This window comes from Stegostoma tigrinum, chromosome 2, assembly GCF_030684315.1.
Source record: "Stegostoma tigrinum isolate sSteTig4 chromosome 2, sSteTig4.hap1, whole genome shotgun sequence".
In the NCBI taxonomy this organism is placed as follows: Eukaryota; Metazoa; Chordata; class Chondrichthyes; order Orectolobiformes; family Stegostomatidae; genus Stegostoma; species Stegostoma tigrinum.
The window spans coordinates 150,045,423-150,067,882 of NC_081355.1; the positions used below are offsets into that span (position 1 = coordinate 150,045,423).

At 43.4% G+C, this 22,460-nt stretch overlaps 1 protein-coding gene across 7 annotated transcripts in view; it reads right to left on the reverse strand.

Moving 5' to 3' along the window:
* LOC125461760 (meiosis-specific coiled-coil domain-containing protein MEIOC-like) overlaps positions 1-22,460 on the reverse strand; it is a 69,306-nt gene that overhangs the window by 23,187 nt on the left and 23,659 nt on the right. For 4 of the 7 annotated variants that reach the window (XM_048550932.2, XM_048550941.2, XM_048550914.2 and 1 more), the window contains 3 exons: positions 13,575-13,703; positions 4,262-4,431; positions 1,142-1,243 (listed from right to left, as the gene is read on the reverse strand). In XM_048550932.2, coding sequence (XP_048406889.1) covers positions 1,142-1,243; positions 4,262-4,410 — 251 coding nt within the window. In that variant the 5' untranslated portion in view covers positions 4,411-4,431; positions 13,575-13,703. The remainder of the gene's footprint in view (positions 1-1,141; positions 1,244-4,261; positions 4,432-13,574; positions 13,704-22,460) is intronic. The other 3 variants (XM_048550969.2, XM_048550960.2, XM_059640129.1) reach the window with 2 other exon arrangements.

The following is a 22,460-nucleotide window of genomic DNA, read 5'->3' on the forward strand; positions in this document are numbered from 1 at the left end:
AGCATCAGCATAAGTTTTACAATCAGTGTCAGATTTGGACAGATAGTACTTTGCAGTATACTTCCATCTATTGATAATATAATTAACTTAACATTGCTGAAAAATCGCACATGAAAAGAATGTTTCTCAGTGACAGTGAAGGAACAGCAATATACTTGACTTTGAGGTGAACTTGCATGCAGCATTGTCTGCTACTATTACCATTCTAGCTGGTAGAGGTTACAGGTTTGGAAGGTTCTGTTCAAGGAAGCTATGATGAATCTTGCATATGTTACACAATGCCACTACCGTGTATTGATGGTAGTGGTAAGAATGAATATTTAAGATAAGGGTAGAGTACCAATCAAGCCGTCACTTTTGTTCTGGACTGTGTTGGGTTTCTAGTATGCTAATGGAGCTGCATACACCCAGACAAGTGGGAACTATTTCATCACACTGCTAACCAGTGCCTTGTTGATAACAAACAGACTTTAGAGAATATCAGGTGATGTTACTTACCTCAGAATTCCCAGATTCCAACCTGCCACCGTAGCCATTGGCATATCTAATTTAGTTTCTGTCAACGTTAAATGATCATGAGGTCAGCTATGATATCATTGAATATCATGGGGAAATGCTAAGATGCTCTCTGCTGCAGACTTCCTTAGTGTGGCATGAAACAGCACAAGCCTGAATGTTATCCAGGCTTTGCTGCATGTCCAAAGTCTGCCTCAATCTGAGGAATCACACGTAAATGTTATGTAATCATCAGTGTATGTCCTCAATTCTTGCCACATGTTCGAGGAAAGGTTATTTATGAATCAACTGAAGATGATCAGGCTTGGGCCACAGCCCCAGGAACACTTGCAAAATCCTGGTCTGATCTAAGTGCACCCACAATACAGTTGGAGAGTTGCAGGATTGTGACCTAACAACTATGCCAATGCAAGGAAGCTTTGTGTGTACATAAAATATATAAAGATGCTTTTACAAAGCACACCAAAACTATATTGAATACATCTCAGTGTAACAATGTAAGAAAATAATAAATGTGAACTGCCACTTTAAAATTCAAATGATAAACTTCACAATTCAGATGCATCAGTGGAATGCAACAGCCTAAATTTGTTGTGACTCTAAAGATCAGTAAAATTTAACTTACCAGTCAGATAATGATTCTGGATTGTCAGGTTCATCCAGTATGCTGGAGACCAGGCCAAATAAATCAGGTGTATTTCCGGAATCTGACAAACTAAACTGGGCCCTGAAATAAGACCATTTCTATAATAACATACTAATCATATTTCTGTGCCCAGCATAGAAATTTATACAGTTGAAAGTAAATCTGGATTATTAGTATTTCACAGTTTCTGTTTTTATTTTTAAAAGATAGACAAATATATTTATGCAACATAAAAACAGACAAGAATAGAAAAGACTGCTGCAATCTATCTCTCCAGTACAGAGCTTCTAAAAAAAACACACTCTCATCCCTTAAACAACTGAATATTTACTCTGCCAGAGAGTGAGTGTTTGGCAACTTCATGAGTTCATTAAAACACAGCATGACAGTGTGGTCTCCCTGTGTAGATTATGAAGTTACTATATCTGAACTGTTCATCAGAGTTCAAACATGTGCCCAAGGTTAAGGGTTTGTCATTACATCCAATTATTTGTTAGAGCCCACCTGAGCTATAATTCTTAACTTGCTGAGTCTGCTACTTTGGTCTCCATTAATAACTCTCGTCCAATCTCAGTATCAGTTTAGTTGACATCCTCCGTACCAACATCACAAGGACATCCCCTCCATATTTTCATAGTTGTACATGCATCATCCTACTAAGTCTATATAAATACTTAGTACAAATTCACTTATTATTCTCTAGAACTGGCTATAGACTCTTAAGTTAAAGATTTTGGCTCATTTTTGAATTTGCAAAGTATAAAAATTAGGAAAAATAAAAATTCAAATGTTCATTGGAAAGCAGAGGAGACATTATTCACAAAAAAATTGTGCACGATAGTTGTAATCAGTTCACTTCAGTGAATTATCCGAGAGAACATAAAAGAACTATACAATGACTCTTCACAGTGATTTTATTGTTACTGAAACACTATGTAATAAAGACTCATTTAAAAGCAAATTACAATTCAAACTTTTTGAAGTATTTCACAAGAGAGCTATTTAGAAATGAAGTGCCATTATGTAAGTAACACAGATGTCATTTTACATACAGTAAAATTATATCAAAGGAGGAAAGGGAATTAACAAGTTTCAAAAATGAGATTCTAGTATCCAATTCGTGGCAACTTTCAGTTCCCACATTATTTCCTTATTTGTGTTTATCAATATCAGGAATATTATCCATATCTAGCACTCAGAGGTTCAGGATATTGTTAAAATGTACACTAAAGTAGCCCAAAAAGCTACATGCCTTAGACCCAAACTCAAAATATCTTAGTACAGCAGTATAATACATCACAGTACCTAATCTTCATCAGGTTTAACATTATTTGAGGGCATTAGCATGAGTCGGGGGCATAGTGCTAATGTCACTGGACTGAAAATTCAGAAAGAACCTCAGGGTACTGGGAGGCTGAGGGGTGCCCTTCTTGAGGTTTATAATCATGAGGGGCATGAATAGGGCAAGGAGCCAAAGTCTTTGTCCCAGGTTAGGAGGGTCCAAAACTAGACAGCATAGGTTTAAGGTGTGAGGGAGAAGATATAAGAGAGATAGGAGGGGCAACTTTTTCATATAGAAGGTGGTGTGTACATGGAACAAGCTGCCAAAGGAGATGGTGGCAGTGGGTACAATTATAACATATAAAAGGCATCTGGATGGGAGCACAAGTAGCAAGTGTTTAGAGGGATACGGGCCAAATGCTCACAAATAGGACCAGATCAGTTTAGGATATCTAGTCGACGCAGATTAATCAGATGGAAGGGTCTGTTTTCCGTGCTGTACAACTATAATGACTACGATTTTATGATTACTATTCTGGAAACATGAGTTTTAATTCAAAACTCATCTGGAATTAAAAGCTGGCCATTGAAAATCAAAACTGATCATGTAATCAATACCAATTATTGTACAAACACTAATATCTTTTGGACGAGGAAATCTGACATCCTTACCTGAACTGCCAACTTTAAGACCATTTAACTGGTCATCGGATAAACATATGGATGGTATTAGAATAGTGTAGGTTAGATGGGCTTCAGATTGGTTTCACAGGTCAGCACAACATCGAGGGCTGAAGGGCCTGTACTGCGCTGTAATGTTCTATGTTCTAACTGGTCTACATGTGACTCCAGCTATCTGGTGACTCTTGACTGCCCTCAGAAACGGTCTAGAAAGCTACTCAGTTATATCAAATTACTACAAAGTCTAAAAAAAAGGACAGAATCTTGACAGATGACCCAGCATCATCCAAGGCACTGGGAAAGATAATGGCAAACATAAACCTGTTAATCCTGCCAAGTCCTTCTTAAATATATCTGGGTAGCTAGTAGCAAAATTGGGAGAGCTGTCCCCCAGACTAGGCAAGCAACAGTCTGACATCTGCAGTATAGTCATGTCTCAACGAATGCAATATCCAAAACACCATCATGACTATCTCTGGGCATGTCATCCCTCAATGGCTGGACACCCCATCAAAAGGTGGCAGCATGGTGGTACACATTTGGGAAGGAGTTGTCTTGACAGTCCTCAACATTGACTCAGACGTTATGACACCTCAAGGCATCGAGTCAAAATGGGCAAGGAAACCTCCCACCGATTATCAATTACCACACTCAGTCAAATAATGAATCACTACTCTATATTAAATTTGGAGGACACAGTGACAAGAGCACAGAATACACTCGGGGTGTGGGACTTCATGTCTATCACTTACAGTGGCATGATAAAACCATTACTCTTCTAACTCGCTGAGTTTTAAACAATACCTTCCAAATCTGTGGCATCTAGCATCTAGAAAGACAAAGTCAGCACATACATCAAAAATCGTGGAACTCCGTTCCCAGCAACATTGTGAGTGTCCCCTTACCCGAAGAGCTAGTGGTTCAAGGAGTCCAATTCCATAAGTCTTTAAAGATCAGCAATAAGTAAAGTCTAACCAGCAATACCCATATCCCAGGAACATTAAGTTAAAGTGCAATGAACATACCACCTAAACTCAATGGTGACACCAGAACAGCACTGATTCTAACTACACACTTAACACTACTTATATTGACATTAATACCCAGCAGTTTCTGAATAAAATGAAATTGCTTTACCTCTGTTTAGGTCCATCATGAAAAGTAACTGGAGGTACACTATCATCAGCAAACACGGACCAATGGCTGTATAAAATAGCTGGATCCACAGAAGGTGTAGAACTGCTGATGCCACTTAACAGAGAAGTTGAGAAAAGCTGCTGTTCCATGTTATGTCCTTACTAAACTACCTGTTAAATAATTAGAACTTATTAAGAAATGTTTCAAATGTTCATCAGCTCCAACACACAATAAATGAACACCACACATTATCACACATTTTATATCAATGTGTAACCAAAGATATCGCTCATATTTGCACATGACCAAACACAACAATCCCACAATCATCAACGATTTTATGTTTAACATGGGAAACTTTGGACTTGCTCTAAGTTAAGACTCATACTGATAATTTCAAAATGTGTGTTAAAATCCAGAAATGTCAAGATTCTCAGCTAAGTAAGATGCTGATTTCTGTCTTAGATGGTATGCTATATCTAAATGTACAAACTCTGAACGTTGGTCTGCTTCAGCATTAAATATACCCATTTGACAGAATCCAACACTCCTAAAGTAGCCAACAGCCTTTTCCATAAATACTCCAGTTTTGTACTGCCTAGCAACCACGTTCAACTTTCTCCATTCACTTGTTTCTTCATCAATAAGGCAAAAATTAAAGTAGTGTCGTTAACTATTCCTATACTTAAAAGATTGTTGGCAGATTATACTCCAAGTTAAGACTATTGGATTGATGAATGCCGAATACCATCAAGGCCCAATCTGTAATGTTACCAATAAAATGTTAAACACAATGACGCGAGCTCTCGTGAATTTCTGTTTCATCAATGGGCATCATTACATTGGGATTTTCATCTTACTGTGCTTTTGGCCAGGAATTTTATTAACATTCTTTACGCAGAGAGTTGTAAGTTGAGAGAGCATGGAATGCGTTGCCAGCAGCAGTTGTGGAAGCAAGGTCATTGGGGTCATTTAAGAGACTGCTGGACATGTATATGGTCACAGAAATTTGAGGGTGCATACATGAGGATCAATGGTTGGCACAACATTGTGGGCTGAAGGGCCTGTTCTATGTTCTATTAATAAGGACCACGAGTCTGACATTCACAATCATGCTACCTGAAAAAAAAGAGAAATATTAAGCACTGGAACTTCACTTGCCCTCAAGGTCATAGGAACAGGAATAAATGATTCAGCTGGTTGAGCTGGTTCTGCCATTTCATTAGATCATGGCTGATCTAATGCCACTTTCCCCGCACTCTGTCCATATCCTTCAATGCCTTACATCAGTCGAGAAAAATGAAATCATGTTTCTCCACAGATGGAACTTGACCTATTGAGTAGAATGAAGAACAGTATAGCACAGGAGCAGGCCCTTGGACCCACCAAGACTGTGCCAAAACACAATGTCTTTCCAAACTAAACACCCTTTTGCCTCAATGCAGTCCATAACCCTCTATTTCCTTCCTATTCATACAGCTGTCCTTATGCCTCTTCAACGTTGCTACTGTATCTGCCTCCACTCCCTCCTCTGGCAATGTATTACAGGCACGTACCACCCTCTATTTAAGAAAAAAAACTGGTCTCTCACATGTCCTTTCAATTTACCCCCTTTTACTTTAAAAAGGTATATCCCAGAGTAACTGACATTTCTAACCTGGGAGAAAGACTAACTACCCATTCTATCCATACCATAACCTTTGTAAACTTCTTCAGGTCACCTCTCATCTTTCAATGTTCAAGTATAAACAACCCAAGTTTATCCAATCTCTTTTCACAGCTAATATCCTCCAAACCACGCAACATCCTGGTAAGCCATTTTTTATACCCTCTCCGAAGCCACCACCTTCTTCTGGTAGTATGGAGACCAGAGCTATACACAATATTCCAAACTAAAGTTCAATACAGCTACTCTATGTCCTAACCAAAGACGGCAAGCTTATACATGTCTTCTTGACCACCTCATCCACTTGTATTGCCATTTAAAGGAACTGATAAGAGCCTATACTCCGAGATCCCTCAGATACTACCAACAGTTCTGCCATTTACTGTATACCTCCCTCCTGCATTAGATCTCCAAAAATGCATCACACCACATTTGTCTGGATTAACTTCATCTGTCATATCGCTGCCTAGGTTTCTAGTCCATTCTGCTGTATCATCTAGCAATCCTCCTTCCCCAATCCTTGACTCATATGCAAACTTACTAAGTAGGTCACCTACATTCTCTTCAAAATCATTTAGAAATATTACACATGGGGTCCAAGCACTGATCCCTGAAGAGCACAACTGGTCACAGATCTCCAATCTGATAAACACTCTTCTACCCTTACCCTCTGTCTTCTATGACAAAAGGTTATAGTCCAACAGGTTTATTTGAAAACATTAGCTTTCTTGGTGTTGCTCCTCCGTCAGATGTAGTGAGAGGCGCATCAAGACACAAAATTTATAAATGAAAGATCAAAAGATCATACCGAATAAACCTAAAGTGGCTGGCTGACTCCCTGACTGGTTTTATTTCCAAAGGTGGACTTTATAAAATGCCCCATTGACTGACTGTCTATGGGGTGAATCTACATTTGCAGATACATTCTAAATTGTTCAAAAAGCACACAAATTTGTAGACAACAGTAAGTCAAATGAGGCATTTTATAAAGTCAGTTTTGGAAATAAAACCAGTCTGACCCCAGGTTAAAACACAGACAGGTCCTAACAAAGGCCTCAAACCCAAAATGCATTGTCTGACGTGAGATGTCACCTCTTGTATACACTGATAAAACCTTTAGTTATCTCAAGGCAGTGAAAAGAAATTCTGGGATTTACATTTTAAAATCAATCGAAACCTGCATCTCTTGCCAACTGATTAAAGATTTAACAGGTGGGAGTCAGCAAGCATTTTAGGTTCATTCAATACATTGACATCAGTTGAATGATCATTTACTTATAAAAACTCTGTCTTAATGCCTCTCTCACTACACCTGTTTTCAACGAAAGCTAATGTTTTCAAATAAATCTGCCAGACCATAGCCTGGTGCTGTGTGATTTCTCACCTTGTCCAACCCAGTCCAATACTGACACATCCACATCTGCCTTCTTTAATTAAGCCAGTTCTGTATCCATTTCCTGGCTCACCACGGTCCCCTTTTGTATCAGCCTGCCACAAGGGCCTTGTCAACGGCCTTGATGAAATCTATATAGACAATATGTACCAAACCAAGGGGCGGTGTGGGCTTGTTGGGCCAAAAGGGCCTGTTTCCACACTGTAAGGAATCTAATCTAATCTACCCTTATCAGTCATCTTTGTCACTTCCTCAAATGAAACTCAAATCGAGTTTGAGACATGATTTTCCCTGCATAAAGCCATGCTGCCTATCGCCAGTTAATCCATACTTTTCCAAAAGTGACTAAATTCGATCCTTAAGAATCTTCTCCAATAATTTCCCTACCACTGACGTACAGCTCACCAGCCTGGAATTTCCTGGATTATCCCTGCTGCCCTTTCTAAACAAAGGAACAATGCTCACTATTCTTCAGTCCTCTGGGACCTCTCCACTGACTGAAGAGGATACAAAGATTTTATACAAGGACCCTGCAACTTCCTCATCTGCTTCCCTCAGCATTATAGGATAGATTTCATCAGGACCTGGGGGCTTTTCTGCTTTTCAAAACACCCAACACGTCCTTTTTGCTACTGACATGCCCGGGAATATTAACACACCTTCACGATCCACCACGTCCTTCTGCTTTGTGAATACTGATGCAAAGTATTCGTTAAGGACCTCGCCCACTTCCTCCAGCTCCACGCATAAATTCCCTCCTTTCCCCTTGAGTGGATCTCCACTTTCCCTAGTCAACCCATTGCTCCTCCTGTATGTATAAACACCTTAGGATTTTCCTTAGTCCTGTTAGCCAGAGGACATTTCATGGCTCCTTGTAGCCCTCCCAATTCCTTGAGTTCTTTCCTACCATCTTTGTATTCTCAGATGGCTCTGTCTGTCTGTTTTTCCTTAACTTTACAGATGACTCATTTTTGTTTTTGACTAAGCTCTCAGTTTCTCTTATCTTCCAAGGTTCCTGAACCTTGCTATACTTATCTTTCATTTCCACAATAACATGCTGGTCCCTGGCATTTAAAACCGGACTTTAAAAGGTTCCAACATGCCAGGTGTGGATTCACCTTCTAACAGGTGCCCCCAATCTACATTCCCTAGTTCCTGCCTAATAGTAGTTAGTAAGTTAGTGTTCCCCCAATTTAATACTTACACCTCAGTAATAGCAAAAATACACTTTATTCATGAAAAAATCTTTATCTATAGTCATAGGAACTAAAGCAGTTCTGTACAGTCTTTGCATATCAAGTAAAACAAACACTGGAATTTGACAGAGATAATGGGAACTGCAGATGCTGGAGAATCCAAGGTAAGGAGGTGTGGAGCTGGATGAACACAGCAGGGCAAGCAGCATCTTAGGAGCACAAAAGCTGACGTTTCGGCCTAGGCCCTTCATCACAAAAGGGGGATGGGGAAAGGGTTCTGAAAAAAAATGGAGAGAGGGGGAGGCGGATCGAAGATGGATAGAAGAGAAGATAGGTGGGGAGGTGGGGAGGGGATAGGTCAGTCCAGGGAGGACGGACAGGTCAAGGGGGCGGGATGAGGTTAGTAGGCAGGAAATGGAGGTGCGGCTTGAGGTAGGAGGGGGGGATAGGTAAGAGGAAGAACAGGTTAGGGAGGCGGTGACGAGCTGGGCTGGTTTTGGGACGCAGTGGGGAAAAGTGGGAGGTTTTGAAGCTTGTGAAATCCACATTGATCCAGCATGGATTTAGTAAGGGCAGGTTGTGCCTGACAAACCTGTTAGAATTCTTTGAAGAGGAAACAAGTAGGTTAGACCAGGGAAACCCAGTGGATGTTATCTATCTAGACTTCCAAAAGGCCGTTGATAAGGTGCCTCACGGGAGCCTGCCGAGTAAGGTGAGGGCCCATGGTGTTCGAGGTGAGCTATGGGCTGGGATTGAGGATTGGCTGTCTGACAGAAGGCAGAGAGTTGGGATAAAAGGCTCTTTTTCCAAATGGCAACCAGTGACGAGCGGTAGCCCGCAGGATTCAGTGTTGGAGCCGCAGCTGTTCACTTTATATATTAATGATCTGGATGAAGGGACTGGGGGCATTCTGGTGAAGTTTGTCGATGATATGAAGATAGGTCGACAGGCAGGTAGTACTGAGGAGGTGGGGAAGCTGCAGTAAGATTTAGACAGTTTAGGAGAGTGGTCCAGGAAATGGCTGATGAAATTCAACGGGAGCAAATGCAAGGTTTTGCACTTTGGAAAAAAAAATACAGGCATGGACTATTTTCTAAACGGTGAGAAAATGTGTAAAGCAGAAGTACAAAGGGATCTGGGAGTGTTGGTCCAGGATACTCTAAAAGTTAACTTGCAGGTAGAGTCCGTGATTAAGAAAGCAAAACGTATGTGCTTCTGAGACTTTATAAAGCTCGAGTTAGGCCCCATTTAGAATACTGTCCAATTTTGGGCCCCACACCTCAGGAAGGGCATACTGGCACTGGAGCACGTCCAGCGGAGATTCACACGGATGATCCCTAGATGGTAGGTTTAACGTACGATGAACAGCTAAGGATCCTGGGATTGTACTCATTAGAGTTTAGAAGATTGAGGGGAGATCTAATAGAAGCTTACAAGATAATGTATGGCTTAGATAGGGTGGACTCTCGGAAGTTGTTTCCGTTAGGCGGGGAGACTAGGCCACCTTAGAATTAGAGGGGGTAAATTTAAAAACAGAAATGAGGAGACATTTCTTCAACCAGAGAGTGGTGGGCATGCGGAATTCATTGCCACGGAGTGCAGTTAGATGCCTTCAAGGCAGAGATCGATAAATTCTTGATCTCAAAAAGGAATGAAGGGCTATGGGGAGAGTGCAGAGAAGTGGAGTTGAAATGCCCATCAGCCACAATTTAAATGGCGGAGTGGGCTTGATGGGCCGAAAGGCCTTACTTCCACTCCTATGTCTTATGGTCTCATGGATAACATTGGGCTGAGGGTTCCCAAGCGGAATATGAGTTGCTGGTTCTGCAACCTTCCGGTGGCATCATTATGGCACTGCAGGAGGCCCATTATGGACATGTCGTCTAAGGAATGGGAGGGGGGAGTTAAAGTGGTTCACGACTGGGAGGTGCAGTTTTTTATTGCGAACTGAGCACAGATGTTCTGCAAAGCGGTCCCCAAGCCTCCGCTTGGTTTCCCCAATGTAGAGGGAGCCACAACGTGTACAGCGGATGCAGTATACCACATTGGCGGATGTGCAGGTGAACATCTGCTTGATGTCAAAAGTCAACTTGGGACCTGGGATGGGGGTGAGGAAGGTGGTCTGGGGGCAAGTGTAACACTTTCTGCGGTTTCAGGGGAAAGAGCCGGGTGTGGTGGGGTTGGAGGGAAGCGTGGAGCGGACAAGGGAGTCCCGGAGAGAGTGGTCTCTCCGGAAGGCAGACAAGGTTGGGGATGGAAAAATGTCTTTGGTGGTGGGGTCGGATTGTAGATGGCGGAAGAGTCAGAGGATCCTTATAGTTGCAAAACCCAAAGGCATTTCTTACTCATGTAGGAGAGTATTTATATCTATTGAGGTCACAAGAGGGTCTGCTAACTGAATAGAACTCATTAAACCTTGTGCCAAAGATCTTAGATGGTCTTTCTCCACTGTGCTTTGGCAGCAGCTGCCCCAAGCTTTAGTGTATCCCTCCGATTGTAGTCCCAGACCTTGGAACATGCCAGTCTGCAACACTAAGTAAAGATCAACTCCTTGTTCTGGAAGACCAAGTTTCAGGCAGATCAAACAGCACCTTCTACCAAATGGATGGTCTGTGTGCATCTGGCGAACTGACCGTAGAGCAGACTCCTGTGTCACAGAGCTGTTCTGATGAACCTCGACTAAAACTATCGCAACTCCCTCCAGGTTTCTTCTGCAAAGACACATTCTAGCAGATCGTCTCTCCGTGCTCCGACAGTTCCTTTGACCAGGCGTACGGGTAGTGCCTTTCTCACTGCCAGCCAAGAGATGTCTTGTTGCTTTTTGGAAAATTCTGGTAAAGAGACATTCTGCCGAATGACTTTGACAGTTCTTACAGGTAACACCCAACAGAATCCAGTCTCTCCTTCCCCCTGCATGGTCTCAAGGATGCTAAGTGCTGACCACTTACTGATGGACTTGTAGCCCAACGTATTTTTCTTTGCAAATTTCTCCACAATTAACAGGTGATACAGAAAGATATTTCTCCAGGTCTCCTTTGCAAAGGCACCTTCAAGAAGGATATGTCTGTGTAAGCACTTTATCGCCTTCTCCAGACAGTACTCACTCAGTCTTCGAGATAACAAAGTGTGGAGCTGGATGAACACAGCAGGCCAAGCAGCATCTCAGGAGCACAAAAGCTGACGTTTCGGGCCTAGACCCTTCCTCTGATGAAGTGTCATTTCCTCTGATGAAGAGTCTAGGCCCAAAACGTCAGCTTTTGTGCTCCTGTGATGCTGCTTGGCCTGCAGTGTTCATCCAGCTCCACACTTTGTTATCTTGGATTCTCTAGCATCTGCAGTTCCCATCATCTCTGACCACTCAGTCTTCAAACCTGGTTTCAGAGTGGCCAACCCTATGTCCACGATCCTCTTCTCAATTGTGGTGACTGAGCTGACTTCTCCCAGAATGTTCTGCAGTCACTTGCACAAGTGCCCTTTGTTGATGTCCTTCCTCCTGACGAGTACCAGGTCCTCTGCGATCCCCTTCTTGGTCATGATGACTAAGCCGACTTCTCCTAAAATCCTCCTTGGTAGCTTCTAATCAATGTCTTCTATTCAAAAAATTTCCTGCATTTCTGTTCATTTCCAGATTTCCCACTTTTGCAGTATTTTGTTTCTGTATTAGTGTTATGAATTGATTCATTCTGAAATTTTCCTACTCAAATTTAACCGAAATGCAAGTCCAAATTGTTCCCTTACAAATATATCTTTTCATTAACAACTGGAAAGCCATCTTACTAAATAAATATGTTCTTAGATTGCAAAATAAACTGGACTAGTAATCCAGACAGCCAGGCTATTGCTCTGGAGATATGGGTTCAAATCATGGTGATAAAGAAAAATGAATTTAATTAAAATCGGGAAATAAAGCTAGCCTAACAGCGATCATTTAACAGAGATAATTGGAACTGCAGATACTGGACAATCAGAGATAACAAACTGTGGAGCTGGATGAACACAGCAGGCCAAGCAGCATCTCAGGAGCACAAAAGCTGACGTTTCAGACCTAGACCCTTCATCAGAAAAGAGGGAGGGGGTTCTGAAATAAATAGGGAGAGAGGAGGAGGTGAATCGAAGATGGATAGAGGAGAAGATAGGTGGAGAGGAGACAGACAAGTTAAAAAAGGAGAGATCATTTAACTATTGTCAATTGTCATAAACAAACATAACTGCATCATTAATGCCCTTCTGGGAAGGAAACTGGTTGTCTTTACCTGTTGGCCTACGTGTGAGGTCAGAGGTTAAGAATCTTAAAGAGAATAGCTTACACAACGTCTACCCAATTTAAAAGGAACAAGTCAGGATTTGAAGGCATACGGCCCAAGGCCTGGGCAAGCGCAACTCTAACATTCAAGACGTTTCACAACATCCAGGACAAAACAGTCCATTTGATTAGCACCGCATCCACAAACATTCACTCTCACCAGCACCCACACGCAGTATCAACAATATGTACTACCTAGAAGATGCACTGTAGAAATTCACCAAGGCTCCCTAGATTGGACCTGCCAAACCCATTCAGTTTTGCCTTTCAAATCATGCATTCTTCTGCACTTTCCCAGAAGATTGCTAAAACCGGTTGAGATTTATTTGGGATATTATTCTGAGGTGGTGAAGACAAATGGAGAAGGGAGCTGGACCATTTCAGTTTTCTTTTCAGTTTGATTACTTATCATTCCTTTACACGGAACATAAATATATTTGTATCAGTTTGATAACTTGTCATCTACAGACTATATTCAAGACAAAATAAATCTGATGTGATCTGGCAGCACTTTGAAACATATAACTAATAGTCTATAATATAGGTTATAGAATTGATTTATCCAAGCTTTTGCTCACGTACCGACTATACAAAGTTACAAGAATGTCTTAGTTTTGTTCCAATCAGACATGCATAGCAATAATTGCTAATTAAACAAGATATTCTGTTATTATCCAACATTCCTACAGCCCATATCAGCCGTGGAAAACTTTACAATGACTTTTCAGTTTCTAGTTCAAGTAATTATACCATACCCGTGATTAATGATGACTGAAGGAGGAAGCTGAACAGCCCAATTTCTTGTGGAGAAATTCAGGTCCCTTTTCCACATCAGTACCATTGCAATCAATGTAAGGGTTTGCAAACTTTGAGGCAGGCTCAGGCTAAAAACAAAGAAAATTGAATGCTTTTGAAAACAGACAAGGACTGATTAATGATAATAATGCCCTAAAAGTGTCATTAACACTAATCTTTACTTCTGACATTAAAAAGGTGCCTACAGCATAGGATCTTTAAATTACAACCACTTTATAGCTACGTATCTAATTTTACACGCTATAGTAGATTTCAGCAGGGTGCCCAAAGTGGAATCAGGTCCGCACAGTTGAAATTTTAGTCATGAGCCACTGCTCCCAATCCCACAACCCACTCTCAGTTTTCTGAGGGGTTGTATCAATTTTCAAGCCTCAAATGAGGTCACAATTGGGAAAGATTTGGAAAGCGTTGCTGTACAGCTTTTTTTTTTCCAAACCACGACAAGGCATGGTGAGTTTTAATTGCTATTATGAACATATGAAAGGTTGTCAATGGTTAGTTATTATCAAAGATTATTAGCAATGTTAGTGCCTTTTGTTCCAATTATGTATGCTTTCTATTTAGAGCCATAATGTGAGCAGTTTTTACATAATTTGTGAACAATTTTCAAACATCTCCAAAACCTTAGCATCAGGGAGTTAACAACTGATTAATAGATATATTTTGAAGTTTTGCATCTTTTATTCATCAGGATAATGCGCAAGAAATAACAAAGTGTTAACTGGATGCCAAATGTGTAACTTGCCTGGACGGGTGCAACTTCAACACTCCAGAAGCTACACCACATCGCATAAAGCATCAAAGACAAAGCAGCCTGCTTAATTAGCATCCCATACACCACACAGTGCCTCTGAAGAAGTCATAGTGGACTCTAAATGTTAAGGATGTTTCTCTCTTCACAAGTGCTGCCAGACTTGTTGAGTTTCTCCAGTACTTTGCTTTAAGCACCCCATCCCACATTCAACATTCTTCCTTTACCACCAACATATGATAGAAGCAATGTGTACCCTCAACAACGTGGACTGGAGTAAGGCTATGTCAACAGCACTTTGTAAATTCACAACTTCTGCCAACTAGTAGTACAAGGGCAGGGTGCATGAGAACATCACCACCTGTTACGTCCCCTTCAAAACTATACATCATTCTGGCTTTGGACAATATCACCATTTCTTTGTTGTTACAGGGTCAAAATCCCAAAACTCTTCCTAACAGCAATATGGGCTGTAGCAATTCAAAATGGCAGCTCATCATCACCTTCTCAAGGGGAATTAGGTGGTCAATAAATGCAGGGCTAGTCAACGAGACCCACATCCCATGAATTAAAAAGAAAACTGGAAATAGTCTGGTTTAACAGACTGCTGTTTGGGAAACAGGTGGAGATGTGACTAGAGTTTGAGGCAGGGATTAAAAGACAACTTCATTTTGATGAGTTAAATAGGAAGGACCAGTATACCAGCAGTAGAAATTATTAAAATTATCTGGTCAAATGTGGCCAAGAAAAGGTGTTGGCTTGTGAGAACTGGGTCAAGGTGCCACAGGTATGTGTCATGGACAAGATAACTGCAGATGGCTTAACAGGAAACAGGAGAGAAATGTAAACAAAGGTTCAGGCTTAGGGTATGGTTAATCTTTAAGTGACGTTTGGTTCAGCTAGCTAGAAGAAAATATGCAAGTGACAGCCACACAGATGGTCTCAACCTTAATAAATTATAGAATCAAAATGGTTATAACACAGAAGGCAGTCATTCAGCTATGTTTATGCTGGCTCTCTAAAAGACAAATTCACTTAGTACTATTCTCTTGCTTTAACACAGTCCTTATTCAGCCCAGTTCTTAATTTATTATCAGACATATAATCTAACATAGCTTTATTTTCTGCTTCGTCTTGCTCTTTCTCAACCAGGGAGCTCTGGCTTTGGGTGCCATACAATTCCCCCTGATAAGAACATCTTTCAACTGCACAGTCAGCATCCCCTCTTTAAAGGCAACCGATTGTTCTATTAAGTTTTTGCCTGCCAAGTTTTGATCCTAATTTACTTGTATCAGATCCATTCCCACCCCACTTAAATTAGCCTTCCTCTAGCTAAATACTTTTATTCTGAATCACTGTGCTTTTTCCATATCTAACCCAAATCTTATGACACAATGGTTTCTGTTCCCAGATGTTCCCTGTACTAATCCTTGATCCCCAGAACCACATCCAACTATTCCTCCTTCCTCACTCCTCCTTATGTTCTAGAGGTGGATATTCAAACCTTGTAAAGTAATTTGTTTAAAAATTTTTTTAAAAAAGGTGTTTCACTCTTAACTGGCCTCTGAAATAGCCTGAAAGCTACTCTTTAAGGGCAACGAAGGGAATGGCAACAAATGCAGACCTTACCAGTAAATTCATGAAAGAAAACCTCTAAATATTTTCATGAATCCTTTTCGTTTTTCCTCTGTATTGGGATGGAATTTCTACCAAGTGTGATTCTCTTGCTTTTCCCAATACAAATAAAAAAGAAAAAGCAATGGTGCTGATTCATTTTTTGTTGATACACAATCCTTGTATCAAAGGGAAGCAACGCAAGTTGGAAAACCATATGGTTATATGGCCTGGATTAAAATGTAAACAAATCTTGGCAGTTATTCTCTATCTCTCTCAACCAGACCAACCAACAGCATTCTACACTGTCCACATCTTATTTGCCCATTACATTGGTATTCCTTTGAATTGTCGTAATAAGTACAAGTTGTTAAGTTTCAACATAAGTAATACTCAAGTTATGTCCTTACAAACAGCTATTTAAAATAGATACTGAGTATCTACATTATTATTATTTATTTTAATCTCTTTGACATGCTTATACTGCACGTCAACACCAAACAAAGATTTTTTTAAAATGCTTTCAGTGGATAGACATGCCAAAGCTGTGAAATCTATTGAAGTTAAATGTTTTTCACTATTTTTTGCCACTAGACAGGCATCATCATTTTTCTTGCTAGTTTCCAATGGAAGGAGCTCTGATGCAGTCATACAGAAGGTTATTAACCTGAACACTTAACTCTGCACTTCTGTCCATATATGTTACCAAGCCCATCAACCTGTCAGTTGATCATTTTTATGTCGCATTTTCAGATCTGTAGTATTTTGCTTTGGAACATTTTATAATGCTGATGGGAGTTTTTCCTTTACGGGAGCAATACAAACATGAAGAATTCCTTATACCTCAAACAGGTAATAATCTCATTTAGGATACCTGTAATTCACTTGAATTCCTTTTGGAAGGTTTTATCTACATTCACTAGAGAAATCTTGAGTAATTCTCTTATTCTGATCATCATTGGGATAACCTGATGTCACTATTTACTTGATAAAAATTCACCTCAAAACAAAAACCTCTAGTAATAAAGGGTATCAGAGATAATGGGAACTGCAGATGCTGGAGATTCCAAGATAATAAAATGTGAGGCTGGATGAACACAGCAGGCCAAGCAGCATCTCAGGAGCACAAAAGCTGACGTTTCGGGCCTAGACCCTTCATCAGAGAGGGGGATGGGGGGAAGGAACTGGAATAAATAGGGAGAGAGGGGGAAGCAGACCGAAGATGGAGAGTAAAGAAGATAGGTGGAGAGAGTGTAGGTGGGGAGGTAGGGAGGGGATAGGTCAGTCCAGGGAAGACGGACAGGTCAAGGAGGTGGGATGAGGTTAGTAGGTAGCTGAGGGTGCGGCTTGGGGTGGGAGGAAGGGATGGGTGAGAGGAAGAACCGGTTAGGGAGGCAGAGACAGGTTGGACTGGTTTTGGGATGCAGTGGGTGGGGGGGAAGAGCTGGGCTGGTTGTGTGGTGCAGTGGGGGGAGGGGATGAACTGGGCTGGTTTAGGGATGCAGTAGGGGAAGGGGAGATTTTGAAACTGGTGAAGTCCACATTGATACCATATGGCTGCAGGGTTCCCAGGCGGAATATGAGTTGCTGTTCCTGCAACCTTCGGGTGGCATCATTGTGGCAGTGCAGGAGGCCCATGATGGACATGTCATCTAGAGAATGGGAGGGGGAGTGGAAATGGTTTGCGACTGGGAGGTGCAGTTGTTTGTTGCGAACTGAGCGGAGGTGTTCTGCAAAGCGGTCCCCAAGCCTCCGCTTGGTTTCCCCAATGTAGAGGAAGCCGCACCGGGTACAGTGGATGCAGTATACCACATTGGCAGATGTGCAGGTGGACCTCTGCTTGATGTGAAATGTCATCTTGGGGCCTGGGATGGGGGTGAGGGAGGAGGTGTGGGGACAAGTGTAGCATTTCCTGCGGTTGCAGGGGAAGGTGCCGGGTGTGGTGGGGTTGGAGGGCAGTGTGGAGCGAACAAGGGAGTCACGGAGAGAGTGGTCTCTCCGGAAAGCAGACAGGGGAGGGGATGGAAAAATGTCTTGGGTGGTGGGGTCGGATTGTAAATGGCGGAAGTGTCGGAGGATGATGCGTTGTATCCGGAGGTTGGTAGGGTGGTGTCTTGGGTACCAACCTCCGGATACAACGCATTATCCTCCGACACTTCCGCCATTTACAATCCGACCCCACCACCCAAGACATTTTTCCATCCCCTCCCCTGTCTGCTTTCCGGAGAGACCACTCTCTCCGTGACTCCCTTGTTCGCTCCACACTGCCCTCCAACCCCACCACACCCGGCACCTTCCCCTGCAACCGCTGGAAATGCTACACTTGTCCCCACACCTCCTCCCTCACCCCCATCCCAGGCCCCAAGATGACATTCCACATCAAGCAGAGGTCCACCTGCACATCTGCCAATGTGGTATACTGCATCCACTGTACCTGGTGCGGCTTCCTCGACATTGGGGAAACCAAGCGGAGGCCTGGGGACCGCTTTACAGAACACCACCGCTCAGTTCGCAACAAACAACTGCACCTCCCAGTCGCAAACCATTTCCACTCCCCCTCCCATTCTCTTGATGACATGTCCATCATGGGCCTCCTGCACTGCCACAATGATGCCACCCGAAGGTTGCAGGAACAGCAACTCATATTCCGCCTGGGAACCCTGCAGCCATATGGTATCAATGTGGACTTCACCAGTTTCAAAATCTCCCCTTCCCCTACTGCATCCCTAAACCAGCCCAGTTCATCCCCTCCCCCCACTGCACCACACAACCAGCCCAGCTCTTCCCCCCCCACCCACTGCATCCCAAAACCAGTCCAACCTGTCTCTGCCTCCCTAACCGGTTCTTCCTCTCACCCATCCCTTCCTCCCACACCAAGCCGCACCCCCAGCTACCTACTAACCTCATCCCACCTCCTTGACCTGTCCGTCTTCCCTGGACTGACCTATCCCCTCCCTACCTCCCCACCTACACTCTCTCCACCTATCTTCTTTACTCTCCATCTTCGGTCCGCCTCCCCCTCTCTCCCTATTTATTCCAGTTCCCTGCCCCCATCCCCCTCTCTGATGAAGGGTCTAGGCCCGAAACGTCAGCTTTTGTGCTCCTGAGATGCTGCTTGGCCTGCTGTGTTCATCCAGCCTCACATTTTATTATCTAGTAATAAAGGGTGTTCATCACAGACTAACAGAGACTAAGGAGACATTTTGTTAGAGATAGAATATCATTCCGAGAGAGTTGGCCATACTAGAAAAGTACAAATGGGTTGGGTACAGATTAGCTTTGTAACCATATTCAGAAATGGTGACAATAGGTGCAAACTACTATAGACTCATTACTTTTCCTATTCCACATATAGTAATGGAATGCGATTGTTGCAATGCCAATTGACAGTAAGTCAGTCTAGACTGAGTAATAATTGTGATCAGAGATCATGGGAACTGCAGGTGCTAGAGAATCCAAGATAACGAAGTATGGAGCTGGTTGAACACAGCAGACCAAGCAGCATCTTAGGAGCACAAAAGCTGTTTCGGGCCTAGACTCGAAACGTCAGCTTTTGAGCTCCTAAGATGCTGCTTGGCCTGCTGTGTTCATCCAGCTCCATACTTCGTTATCTTAGACTGAGTAATACCAGGCTTAACATTTCATAAGTTTTATTTTTTCAGTTTGGTTAGTAGTGGTCAGTCACAGAATATTTTCACACAAGATTAGCAATATTCTTTTATTAAAAGTTAAGCAGGAGCAGAAATCAGCCAGTCATCCCTTTGAGGCTTCTCCACCATTCAGTAAGATCATTATGACTGATCTGTTTATATTTGAAATGCACATTCTTGACTATACCCAAAAACCTCTGATTCCCTTGTGTACAATGGGCTTATCTCCCTCGGACTTCGAAATATTCAATGAACCCTGAGGCAGAGTATTCCAGAACCCTCAGAGGAAAAAACTGTCTCCTAACCACAATTCTAAAAGGGCAATCCCAAACTTTTAAAACAGTGCCCACCCAGTTCAGGAAAGATCTGCCAGGATGTTGCCAGGAATGAAGGGCTTGAGATATAAAAACAAGACTGGAAAGGCTGGAACTTTTTCCACTGGAGTGTAGGAGTCGAGGAGTGGCCTTACTGAGATTTATAAGATCACAAGGGGCATAGATAGGAAAACGACCCTTGTCACTCACTCTAAGTGGGTAAGTTCAAAGATATAGGACATATTTTTAAGTTGAGAGGAGAAAGATTCAAAGAGGACGAGGGTCAACTATTTTACACATAGTGGTTCGTGTATGGAAGGAAGTGCCAGAAAAAGTGGTGTATGCAAGTAGATTTCAGATAAAAAAGTATGTGAGACTAGTTTAGTTTGGGAACATGGTTAGTGTGGACTGGTTGAACTGAAGGGTCTGTTATCATGCTGTACAACTCAATGACTGGACAAACCCAAAAGAATAAAGATAATGGAAACTGCAGATGCTGGAGAATCCAAGATAACAAAGTGTGGAGCTGGATGAACACAGCAGCCAAGCAGCATCACAGGAGCACAAAAGCTGACGTTTCAGGCCTAGACCCTTCATCAGAGAGGGGGATGGGGTGAGGGTTCTGGAATAAATAGGGAGAGAGGGGGAGGCGGACCGAAGATGGAGAGAATAGAAGATAGGTGGAGAGAGTATAGGTGGGGAGGTAGGGAGGGGATAGGTCAGTCCAGGGAAGACGGACAGGTCAAGGGAGGTGGGATGAGGTTAGTAGGTAGGAAATGGAGGTGCGGCTTGGGGTGGGAGGAAGGGATGGGTGAGAGGAAGAACAGGTTAGGGAGGCAGAGACAGGCTGGGCTGGTTTTGGGATGCAGTGGGGGGGGGGGGGATGGGGACGAAGTGGGCTGGTTTTGGGATGCGGTGGGGACAGGGCAGATTTTGAGGCTGATGAAGTCCACATTGATACCATTGGGCTGCAGGGTTCCCAAGCGGAATAGGAGTTGCTGTTGCTGCAACCTTCGGGTGGCATCATTGTGGCACTGCAGGAGGCCCATGATGGACATGTCATCTAAAGAATGGGAGGGGGAGTTGAAATGGTTCGTGACTGGGAGGTTGAGTTGTTTAGTGCGAACCAAGTGGAGGTGTTCTGCAAAGCGGTCCCCAATCCTCCGCTTGGTTTCCCAAATGAAGAGGAAGCCACACCAGGTACAATGGATACAGTATACCACATTGGCAGATGTGCAGGTGAACCTCTGCTTAATATGGAAAATCATCTTGCGGCCTGGGATAGGGGTGAGGGAGGAGGTGTGGGGACAAGTGTCGCACTTCCTGCGGTTGCAGGGGAAGGTGCCGGGTGTGCTGGGGTTGGAGGGGAGTGTGGAGTGAACAAGGGAGTCACGGAGAGAGTGGTCTCTCCGGAAAGCAGACAAGGGCGGGGATGGAAAAATGTCTTGGGTGGTGGGCTCGGATTGTAGATGGCGGAAGTGTCGGAGGATGATGCGTTGTATCCGGAGGTTGTTGGGGTGGTGTGTGAGAATGAGAAGGACTCTCTTTGGGCGGTTGTGGCGGGGGCGGGGTGTGAGGGATGTGTTGCAGGAAATGTGATCAAGGGCGTTCTCAACCACTGTGAGGGGAAAGTTGCGGTCCTTGAAGAACTTGGACATCTGGGATGTGCGGGAGTGGAATGCCTCATCCTGGGAGCAGATGTGGCGGAGGCAGAGGAATTGGGAATAGGGGATGGAATTTTTGCAGGAGGTGGTGTATTCTAGGTAGCTGTGGGAGTCAGTGGGCTTGAAATGGACATCGGTTACAAGCTGGTTGGCCTCCGCTTCTTCCGACCAGTCCCCCTCCACCGACACCCTCCTCCGCCTAGCCGAACTCGTCCTCACCCTCAACAACTTCTCTTTCGATTCCTCCCACTTCCTACCGACAAAGGGGGTGGCCATGGGCACCCGCATGGGCCCCAGCTATGCCTACCTCTTTGTAGGTTACATGGAAGAGTCCCTCTTCCGCACCTACTCAGGCCCCAATCCCCACCTCTTCCTCCATTACATGGATGACTGTATCGGCGCCGCCCTTTGCTCCCCAGAGGAGCTCGAACAGTTCATCCACTTCGCCAACACCTTCCACCCCAACCTTAAGTTCACCTGGGCCATCTCCAACACATCCCTCACCTTCCTGGACCTCTCAGTCTCCATCTCAGCTTGTAACTGATGTCCATTTCAAGCCCACCGACTCCCACAGCTACCTAGACTACACCTTCTCCTACCCACCCTCCTGCAAAAATTCCATCCCCTATTCCCAATTCCTCCGCCTCGGCTGCATCTGGTCCCACGATGAGGCATTCCACTCCCGCACATCCCAGATGTCCAAGTTCTTCAAGGACCGCAACATTCCCCTCAGTGGTCGAGAACGCCCTTGACCACGTCTCCCGCATTTCCCGCAACACATCCCTCACACCCCGCCCCCACCACAACCGCCCAAAGAGAATCCCTCTCATTC